The sequence below is a fragment of the Leopardus geoffroyi genome, chromosome A1, assembly GCF_018350155.1.
Source record: "Leopardus geoffroyi isolate Oge1 chromosome A1, O.geoffroyi_Oge1_pat1.0, whole genome shotgun sequence".
Classification (NCBI taxonomy): Eukaryota; Metazoa; Chordata; class Mammalia; order Carnivora; family Felidae; genus Leopardus; species Leopardus geoffroyi.
In genome coordinates this window covers 86,736,154-86,747,746 of record NC_059326.1, presented here as the reverse complement: position 1 = coordinate 86,747,746, position 11,593 = coordinate 86,736,154, and the positions used below count along the sequence as shown (strand labels likewise).

General features: G+C 35.6%; 1 protein-coding gene across 1 annotated transcript; it reads right to left on the bottom strand.

The window, feature by feature from the left end:
* Positions 1-622: 622 nt before the first annotated feature.
* LOC123577316 (olfactory receptor 6F1) lies at positions 623-1,549 on the bottom strand. Its single transcript, XM_045439442.1, has one exon. The coding sequence runs from the start codon at positions 1,547-1,549 to the stop codon at positions 623-625; it is 927 nt and encodes a 308-aa protein (XP_045295398.1).
* Between the last annotated feature and the right edge of the window lie 10,044 nt (positions 1,550-11,593).

Sequence of the window (11,593 nt, the reverse complement as noted above, 5' to 3'; positions counted from 1 at the left end):
AGGGGAAGGGGAAAAAAGTTAGAGAGGGAAGGAGGCAAACCATAAGAGACTCTTAAAAACTGAGAAAAAACTGAGGGTTGATGGGGAGTGGGAGGAAAGGGAAAGTGGGTGATGGGCACTGAGGAGGGCACCTGTTGGGATGATCACTGGGTGTTGTATGGAAACCAGTTTGACAATGAATTTCATATTAAAAATAAATAAATAAATAAGTAAATGAGTAAACAGGTTCTAGGGGGAAAAAAAAGTAGACCCGGATACTTGGTGACTCCGTAGATTCAGCCTAGACTTGTTGATTTAGGCTGAGGTCATAATCCCACATCATCAGTGATTAGTGAGTCTGAGCCCTGCATCTGGATCTGTAGGTTTCTGTTGCTGGTGCAGAGCCTGCTTGGGATTCTCTCCTCTCTCTCTGCCCCTCACCTGTGCGTTCTCTCTCTCTCTCTCTCTGAAAATAAATTAACTTAAAAATAAACATAAAAAAAGTAGAGCAAGTATATGTAGTTTATTTTATTCCTTCAGTTTCTTTTCTCTCTCTGTATCAAGGAACATTTGCATTTTCCTTCCATATTCTTACTTGGAGACAAAGGGAGATATTTACAGAGATCTGTTCTATTGGGGCAGTTTATTTTCCCTTCCATTTCTTCAGCAGAGTTTCTCTTACTTCCTTGTTACGGAGAGTGTAGATGAAGGGGTTTAGAACTGGAGTCACCATGGTGTTCAGGACATGCACTGTTTTGGTCAGATCCAAGGCCTCTTTGATGGAGATGCGGACATGAAGAAAGATCGTGGACCCGTACCAGACCAGCACCACAGTGATATGCGAAGAGCATGTGGAGAAGGCTTTACTCCTGCCACTGGCTGAAGGGATCCTGAGAATGGTGCTGATGATATACACATAAGAGACTAGAGTGATGAGGCATGAGCTCAGGATGACCACAAAAGCAATCACAAAGGCCACGAGTTCCACTGCCTGCGTGCTGGTGCAAGCCAGGGTAATCCAGGGTGCAATGTCACAGAAGAAGTGGTTGATAGTGTGGGGACCACAGAAGGGCAGGGTGCTAATGAGGGCTGTGGGCACTGCAATGGCTAGGAAACCGCACACCCAGGATCCCAGGGCTAGCTGTGCTGAGAGCAGACTGCTCATAATGGCCCCATAGTGTAGAGGATAGCAGATGGCCAAATAGCGGTCATAAGCCATGGCTGCCAGGAGAAAGTACTCTGTGCAGCCCAATGAAAAAACAAAGTACATCTGCAAAAGACATCCAGTAAATGATATGGTTTGGCTTCTCCCCAGAAGGATGGCCAGGACTTTGGGGACTGCAGCTGTGGTATACCAAATCTCCAAGAAAGAGAGGTTGCTCAGAAAGAAGTACATAGGGGTATGTAGCTGGTGGGAGGTACTCACCAACATCAAGATAGCCATGTTACCACTCACTGTGAGGATGTACATCACCAGAAAAAGCATAAAGAGAGATAGCTGAAGGCCCTGGGACCCAGGAAAGCCCAGCAAGAGGAAATCCTGGGAGTGAGTTGCATTGTCTGTGCCCATCGAGGAAGTAGTAAGAAATACCAGTAACTAGAAACCACACAGTAGAGGGTTTTTATCCAATCACACCGTCCTAGAGAAATTAAAAGAACAGAATTCATGATCGTGCTTCAATAACTGAATGCAGACTGACAGTCTAACATATGTTGAGTGCCTGTTCTGTACTTGGAGCTGTGCATGGTTAATAACAATTTAATACAATTTAATAAAAATTTAATAATATGTGCTATTATAACCAATTAGTGTTTGAAGAAACTTGAGCACAGAACACATTTTATCATTTTCATAAAGATTGCACCTATAGTTATAGTTCAGATCCGAGATTCAAATCCAGTCTTTGGACTTTCATCATCCTAATCTGGATATGCCCCAGCACAACCATAGATTACATCTAAATGCACAAAGGGCTGGGCACCTAGGTGGCTCAGTTGGTTAAGCGTCCAACTTAGGCTCATGTCATGATCTCACGGTTCATGACGGTTCGTGAGTTGGAGTTCCCCGTCGGGCTCTGTGCTGACAGCTCAGAGCCCAGAGCCTGCTTCAGATCCTGGGTCTCCTTCTCCCTCTGCCCCTCCCCCACTCACGCTCTGCCTTTCTTTGTCTCTCAAAAATAAATAAATGTTAAAAAAAGTTCGGGGAGCCTGGGTGGCTCAGTCGGTTAAGCGTCCCACTTCAGCTCAGGTCATGATCTCACGGTCCGTGAGTTCGAGCCCCGCGTTGGGCTCTGTGCTGACAGCTCACAGCCTGGAGCCCGTTACAGATTCTGAGTCTCCCTCTCTCTCTGCCCCTCCCCTGTTCATGCTCTGTCTCTCCCTGTCTCAAAAATAAATAAACGTTAAAAAAAATTAAAAAAAAAAAAGTTAAATGCACAAAAGGATACCCATTTCGTATTGAATTCACAATTCACTACTTTATAACTAGACTCTTTCTGCCTGGTCCTTAAAGGAAAACATGCATTTTTTTTTCTTTTTGCCTTTGTGTCTCAATTATAGGTTCTAGTCACTCTCTTCTTTGACAGTTATAGCTTTTGAATTGGTCTTCTAATTTATAAGCTCTGACTTCAAAAATAATACTCAGAAGTAAACTATAAAAATTAAATCAGTGTAAAAGGATTTTTGTCTTCTCCGACCTTGAAAAACTCATTAACATTATTAATGTGATACATTCTTCACACCAGAAAGTATTTCCCTATTAACAATGCATTTAAAGCAACTGCTTTCTGTGTCAAAGACCTCTTGATACTCATTTGGAAAGTTTAGAACAGGCTAAAAGCAGAAAATCATTTTGAAAAACTAGTTATTTTTTAAAAGGAACTCTTTAAATTCCGGGTAGTCAATATACAATGTGATATTAGTTTCAAGTATAGAACTGACCGATCCATCACTTACATACAACACCAAGTGCCCATGACAACAAATGCACTCCTTAATTCCCATCACCTAACTGGAATTAAATAAACCTTAAAAATTAAATTGTTATCAAAAATAATTGAGGGGCATGTGAGTGGTTCAGTCAGTTGAGCATCCTACTCTTGATTTCAGCTCAGGTCAGGATCTCACTGTTTGTGGGATCCAGCCCTGCATTGGTTTGCGTACTGACAGCATGTAGCCTGCTTGGGATTCTCTCTCTCCCTCTCTCTTTAACCCTTCCCCTCATTCATGCGTGCTTTCAGGCTCTCTGTCTCTCTCAAAATAAATAAATAAATAAATAAATAAATAAATAAATAAACATTAAAAAAGAATAACTGAATGACAGAAAAAATATTGATGATGGTGATTATTTTTACTATGCAGTAAATAACATTGATAAGTCCATTTTTTTTAATTTCAGGTATGCAGAATATGCTTCTCTTTGTCATTAAGACCATAATTTTCCACTTATGTTACCATGAAATAAAAGGCTATAAAAATAATTCTTGTAATCTATTTCTGAATGCTTCTTTTTGAGGACAGAATCTATAAATTAGAAGATCAACTGGGAGCTCTTATTGTCAAACATGGTGGTAACTAAAATCTAACTTGAGAAGCAGATTTTGAAAGCAGTCTAAGTGGACTCTTTGCATTTTGTTATGAAAGAATGTCCTCTGTCTCCATCTTCATGTGTCACATTTTTATACTCTCCAAAAGAAATACTATCTCTATAGTTATCAGCATATTCATTACATATATCTAATGTCAATAACATATTTATACTACAAATGAGTCTACAAAGTAAATAGGCCCCTATGGTAGATATACCACATTTTTGGCAGAATGAAACTTCAAAGTCATCTAGAACGGTGATCCCAAATTCTAATGGACATGTGAATCACTTGAGGGTGATGTGAAAATATAGATTATAATTCAGTCATCTGTGGTGGGCCCTGTGATTCTGCATTGCACACGAATTAACAGAAGGCACCACTGGATGAGGACCCTAATCTGAGGAGGAAGGGTCTAACATCCTTATGATTTTTTAAAATAAATACTATAAAGAACAGGGTGATGACATGACTCTCCCCTGGTTGGTTGGGTAGTAAAGGATCTCGATTATTAATTAATTATCCTAATAAATAAAAAAATATATATCTTAATTTAGATATTGTGATATGAGACAGAATAAGAAATACAAAGGAAAGAAGCTCATCAGAGGCACCTGGGTGGCTCACTCAGTGGAGCATCCGACTTCGACTTGGGTCATGATTTCACTGTTCTGGAGTTTGAGCCCAGCGGTGGGCTCTGTGGTGACAGTTCAGAGCCTGGAGCCTGCTTCAGATTCTGCATCTCCCTCTCTGCCTCTGCCCCTGCCCCATTCATGCCTTCTCTCTCTCTCTCTGTCTCTCGCTCTCTCTCTCAAAAATAAATGAACATTAAAGAAGAAGAAGAAGCTCACCAGCAAAAAATGCTAAATAATGGCTTTCACAAATTTCTTAAAGCTATTATACCCAACATCTGTATCATTCATAGGCAATATATATGCAATAACTTTTCTACCTCAAAGTACTTATGACCATTGTTAATGTCTTTGGTATTGTTTAATTGTTCCCTAAAAATGTAGTCAAGAAGCTGCCATTTAAATGTAAACTTACAATAATAGTTAACAGTAGCCAACATATAGTGAATGCTTACTTGGAAGTCACTAGCATAACACGATCATTGTAAATCCTATTACTTTGGTTTTATCATCATTCTACTAGTTTTAAAAATGAGAAAACTGAAGCACACAGAAGCGAGAGAAATTATCCCACATGGAGCTGTGAGTATCAGTTCTGTAAGTTCAATGCCAGAGCCATAGCACATTGCAGCTGCTGCTTTCAGAGACACTTTTTTTTTTTTTTAACGTTTATTTATTATTGAGAGACAGAACATGAACAGGGGAGGGGCAGAGAGAGAAGGAGATACAGAATCGGAAGCAGGCTCCAGGCTCTGAGCTGTCAGCACAGAGCCCGATGCGGGGCTCAAACTCACAAACTGCAAGATCATGACCTGAGCCAAAGTCGGACGTTTAACCGACTGAGCTACCCAGGTGTCCCCTCAGAGACACTTTTTAAATGGGTCTCTATTGAGTCTGATTGACAGGTTCAAATAAATTATATAATTTATATTCAAATGGTCAACCATTTCTAAAATATATTAGCATGAAATGATTCTATATTAAATTAAATAATGTGAATAAAATAATTATTTTTCATTTTCAAAATTTAAAAAGCAATTGTTATGACTATATATTAAACAATAAATAGAATATCTATTTCCATACTATGAAATGATAATTTCAGGTTTGGCTTCCAATTATATTGCTGAATTTCTCAGATATCATGAACTAATAATATTTATTTGAAGTATGTGATGATTATGCCCCACATTTGTATATATTGCTCTATGTTTGAGTACTTTTACTATTAATTCTAAGATGGAAAGTCTACGGGACTTTTGGCATGTGGCAAAGTTTTTAAAAACTTAGATGAATAGTCTGATTTACTGGTTTTAAGTAAATGGCCTTTTGATTTTTCAAATTAACTAACAATGATCATTCTTTTTTATGAGAGTCCTCGTTTTTGACAATTTAGTGAGAGTTTAATAAGTAATGTTAATTTGTTACATTTGAAAAATGATTTTGAATACATAAAAACAGTTGCTTTTATACATGAAATATTTTAGTAAAAATAACACATTTATATTATTTCTGAATCATAAGAAATTTCAGGAATTAAATGCTGTGATGGTTATATGTTACAGAACCAATTTGTGATAATCCATTCATTTATTTACCCATTCATTGATCAATTATTGACTAGAACACAGGAAGCAAGTAATAATCCTGTTCACTTACCCAGTTGTAATTCTTTCAGGTGTATACATAAACTCTGTAAATTGTTTTTGGACTTTATCCTTTCCCTGATTTTTCTTTTCTTTTCTTTTCTTTTTTTTCTTTTCTTTTCTTTTCTTTTCTTTTCTTTTCTTTTCTCTTCTTTTCTTTCTTTTCTTTTCTTTCTTTCTTTCTTTCTTTCTTTCTTTCTTTCTTTCTTTCTTATGCCATGGTATTATTAATTTAAAAATACTGTGTTTCTATTGTAATCTTTCTTTCCTTTTTTTAAAAATTTGGTTACCTCATCATTTTATACAACATTCTCTTAATACTCAGTATTGTTTAATTAGATAATCTTCCATAGCCTTTGAAACTTATTCTTAGTCTTTCTCTGTTTTTTTATTTTGTTTTGTTTTCTTTTGTTTTTCCTTTCCTTCTGATCCACTCCTGTCTTAGCTACATTCAATTTTACTTTTGGTACTTTACATTTTCTCCATCTCAATCTCTCTCTTAGTGATCTCCATACTGAAAACAATTTGCTATTAAGTAATTAGTTATGTGTGTGTGAATCTTCTGGGAAAAGGCGATAATTTTACGCTCTCTTGAGTACTTAGGGCTACTTCAAGAAGAAAAGAACTTTCTGAATGGAGGTTTCAAAATATTTTCAAGCGTTTGATTTAAGTAACTTTATAATTTAATAAAGATCTTGGATGGGGTAAAAGAGATATTTCCTTGGGTTTACAAATATTAATGTGAGGGTTTTTGTTTTGTTTTGTTTTTCTGAGTTCTTAGAAAATGCAAATATTCAATGATTCTAACTATTTCTGGAAATCTTTATTTTTATCTTTTAATTTTTTAAAAATTTAATTATAGTTCAATTAACATACAGTGTTAGTTTCAAGGGTAAAGCAAAGTGATTTAATAATTCTGTACGGGGGCGCCTGGGTGGCGCAGTCGGTTAAGCGTCCGACTTCAGCCAGGTCACGATCTCGCTGCGCGTGAGTTCGAGCCCCGCGTCAGGCTCTGGGCTGATGGCTCAGAGCCTGGAGCCTGTTTCCGATTCTGTGTCTCCCTCTCTCTCTGCCCCTCCCCCGTTCATGCTCTGTCTCTCTCTGTTCCAAAAATAAATAAACGTTGAAAAAAAAATAAAAAAAATAATAAATAATTCTGTACATCACACAGTGCTTAGCATAAGTTCACTCCTTCATCACCATCACCTATTTAACCAATCCCCCAACCTACCTCCCTTTTGGTCACCTTCAGTTTGTTTTCTGTAATTAAGAAACTGTCTCCTGTTTCCTCTCTGTTCTTTTTTCTTCACTGTGTTCATTTGTTTTGTTCTTAAATTCCACATATGAGTGAAATCATATGGTATTTGTCTTACTCTAACCTATTTCACTTAGCATAAGAATCTCTAACTCCATCCATGTCATTGCACATGGCAAGATTTCACTTTATTATTGCTGATTTCATTTTATTCATTATATAAATATATATATTTTTTTCCTTTTTAAAGTTTATTTATTTTGAGAGACAGAGAGAGACAGAGCAAGAGAGACAGCATATGAGCAAAGGAGGGGGAGAGAAAGAGGAATAAAGAGAGAATCTCAATCAGGCTCTGCACTGTCAGCTCACAGCATGATGTGGCACTTGAAGCTATGAACTGTGAGATCATGACCAGAGTCAAAATCAAGAGTTGGATGCTCAACCGAGATTCCCAGGCACCTTGGAATTAAATCCCACTTGATCTTGTTAAATGATTATTTTAAAATGAATTATTAAATTCAGTTTGCTAGCATTTTGTTGAGTACTTTTGCCTCTGTATTCACCAGATATATTGTCCTTTAGTTCTTTTTTTGTGGTGTCTTTATTTAGTTTTGGTATCAGAGTGATAGGAGTGACATGGAATGAATTTGGAAGGTTTTCTTCTTCTATTTATTTGGAACAGTTTGAGAATAGGTAGTACCTCTTAAATGTTTGGTAGAATTCACTTGTGAAACTTTCTGGTCCTGGACTTCTGTTTTTGGATTTTTTTTTTTTTTTTTGATTACTGATTTAATCTCCGTGCTGGAATTGATCTGTTCAGATTTTCTATTTCTTACTGCTTTAGTTTTAGTAAGTTATCTGTTTCTAGGAATTAAACCACTTATTCTAAATTGCCCAATTTGTTAGCATGTCAGTTTTCATAATATACTTTTACAATTGTTAGTATTTTTGTGGTGGTGTTGCTATTTTTCCTCTTTCAGTTGTGATTTTGTTTATTTGAATGCTTTCTTTTCTGTTTTTGACGAGGCTGGTTAGAGGTTTATCAGTTTTATAGATGTTTTTCAAAGAACCAGCTCCTGGTCTCATTATCTGTTCTATTGTTTTTGTTTGTTTGTTTATATATCATTTATTTCTGCTCTAGTCTTGATTTTTCCCTTCCTTATTCTGGGTTTGGGCTTTGTTGTTATTTGTCTATCTCTTTTAGGTGAAGGTTAGCTGTTTATTTGAGATTTTTATTCTTTTTGAGGCCTGTATTGCTATAAACTTCCCTCTTAGAAATGTTTTTGCCTCATCTCAAAGTTTTTGACTATTGTGTTTTCATTTTCATTAGTATCCATGTGATTTTGATTTCTACTTTGATTTCATGGTTGACCCACTCAATATTCAGTAGCATTTTATTTAACCTCCATTTAGTTGTAGTCTTTCCAGATTTTATTCATCTGCTTGATTTCTTGTTTTGTAGTAATGTGATCAGAAAAGATGCATGAGTATTATTTCAATCTTTTTTAATGTGTTGAGGCTTTTTTTTGTGGGCTAGTATGTGATCTATTCTATAGAATGTTCCATGTGCCCTTGAAAATATGTGTACTCTGCTCTTTTAAGATGAAATGTTCTGAATATATATGTTAAATCTATCTGGTCCAGTGAGTCCTTCAAAACCACTGTTTCTTTCTTGATTTTCTGATTGGATGCTCAATCTATTGATGTAAGTGTGGTATTGAAGTTCTCTGGTATTATTTTAATACCATTGATTAGTTCGTTTATATTTGTTATTAACTATTTTATATATTTGTAAGCTCCCTTCTTGGGCACATAATATTTATAATTGTTATATGTTCTTGCTGGATTGTCCCCTAATGATTGTATAGTGTCCTTCTTTGTGTCTTGCTACTGTCCCTGATTTAATGCCTATTTGTTTGAAACAAGAACTTTTACTCTGCCTTTCTTTTGATGTCCATTCGCATAATGAATGTCCATCCCCATGCTATCAATCTGCAGATGTTTTTAGTTCTGAAATGACTCTTTTTTAGACAGGATATGGATGGACTTTTTTTTTTAATTCACTCTGTCACCCTCTGTCATTTGATTGGAGCATTTAGTTCATTTGCATTCAAAGTGATTATTGATAGATATGTATTCGGTGCCTAGGTGGCTCAGTCCATTAAGCATCCAACTTCAGCTCAGGTCATGATCTTATGGTTGTGAGTTCAAGCCCCATGTTGGGCCTGTGGTGACAGCTCAGAGCCTGGAGCCTACTTCATACTCTGTGTCTCCCTCTCTCTCTACCCCTCCCCCACTTGTGCTCTCTCTCTCTCTCTCTGTCTCTTTCTCATAAATAAACTTAATTTTTTTATAGATATGTATTTATTGCCATTTTTTTACTGATTTTGTCATTACTTTTGGAGTTTTTCTCTTATATTTTCTTCTCTTTCTCTCTGTCCTGGTTTGCTTGTTTTCATTATTGATATACTGCCTTACTTTTTTTTTTTTTTTTTTTTTTTTTAATAAACAGTCAACTTTATTGGGCTCAGACCAGGTCTGAAAGCCCTTTATGTATTGGTCAATTTTCTTCTCTATGTTCTATTAAGTCTGTTGTATAACCTCATGAGCTGCCTTACTACTTATTTTCTGCATATTCATTCTTGAGTTATGGATTTGTGGTTATCATTTGGTTTATATATATAACATCTTCCGCATTTAACAATCTATATTAAGCTGAGGATTACCTAATTTTAACATTTATTTATGTATTTTTTGAGACATAGAGAAATAGAGTGCACGTGCATGAGCAGGGGAGGGGCAATGGGTGAGGGAGAGAGAAAATCTTAAGCAGGCTCCCCGCCCATTGGAGAGCCCAACACAGTTTTTGATCTTACAACTGTGAGATCATGAAATCAAGAGTTGGAAGCCTAACTGACTGAGTCACCCGAATGCCCCGGGATCACTTAATTTTAAACTCATTCTTTACTCCTCTCCCTCCACAATCAGTTATTTGATATCATATTTTATAAACTTCTATTTTTTGAATCCTTTTGAATCCTTTGAATTCTTTGAGTCCTATTTTTTTAATCCTTTTTAGTTTTTTATTGCTTTTTTGTTTTTTACTTTCATATTCTCACTTACAATATTTTCCTGTCCACTCAAAGAATATTAAATATTAAATATTTTTCTAGGGCTGTTTAGTTTAGTGGTCATGAATTCCTTTAGGTTTTGCTTGTAAGAAAGTCTTTAATTCTCCAACTATTCTAAATGATAGTTTTGCTGGATGGAATGTTTTTATATTATTTTTTAATTGTTTTATGCACTTGGGTGCCTCGTGTTGAGTGCATAAATATTTACAATTTTTATATCCTCTCTTTGGATTGTCCCTTTATGATTTTATAGTTTCCTTTTTTTTATGTTTGTTACAGACTTCATTTTAAAGTTTATTTTGTTCCATATAAGTATTGCTACTCCATCTTTATTTTGACAACCATTTGTGTGATAAATGTTTCTCCATCCCCTCAATTTTTTTCTCTATCTCCACTTTTTTAAGACATTATTTTTAAGTAATCTCTGCAACCAAGGTGGAGCTTGAACTCATAATCTTGAGATCAAGAGCCAAATGCTCCACTGACTGAGTCATCCAGGTGTCCCATACCCTCACTTTGAATCTGCATTTGGTAGGTTTGAAATGAGTCTCTTATAGGTAGGATATAGATGGGTTTTGTGTCTTCATCCATTCCATAGCCCTATGTCTTTTTGTTGGAGCATTTAATCCATTTATATTCAAAGTAATTATTGATAGGTATTTTTTTTCCATTTTGTTGCTGTTTTGTGGTTGTTTCTATAGCTTTTATCTGATTTTTTTTTCTTGTGCTCTTTTTCATGGTTTGCTGGATTTCTCTAGTGACATACTTGGGTTCCCTTCTCTTTTTTCTTTGCATATCTATTTCTCGTTTTTCAATCATGGTTATCATTAGGTTTGCATATAACATCTTCTATATGTAGTAGTCTATATTATGTTGATGACCACTTAAGTTTGAACCCATTCTTTACTCCTCTACTCTCCATATTCTAGGATATTTTATATCCTTTTATTTTGTGAATCCCTTAACTGCTTGATTTTTACAGAATTTCTTATTTTCATAGTCTAGTTTATGGTCTTTCCTTTCCATTCAAGATGTCTTCTTTAATATTTCTTTTAGGGCTAGATTGGTGGTCATAAACTTATTTAGTTTTTGTTCTTCTGAGAAACTATCTTTTCTTCCATTCCCAATGTTATCTTTCCTGGATAGAGTATTTCTTAGTGAGATTTTTCCCTTTCAGCACTTTGAATATAGCATGCCACTTCCTCTGGCCTGCAAATTTTCTTCTGAAAAATCCACTGATAACTTTATGGTGTTTCCTTTGTATGTAACTGTCTTCTTATCTCTTGTAAATTTGTAAATTTTAAAACTCTTACTTTATGACTATGTTTTCCATTTTAGTTATGTGTCTAATTATATATATATA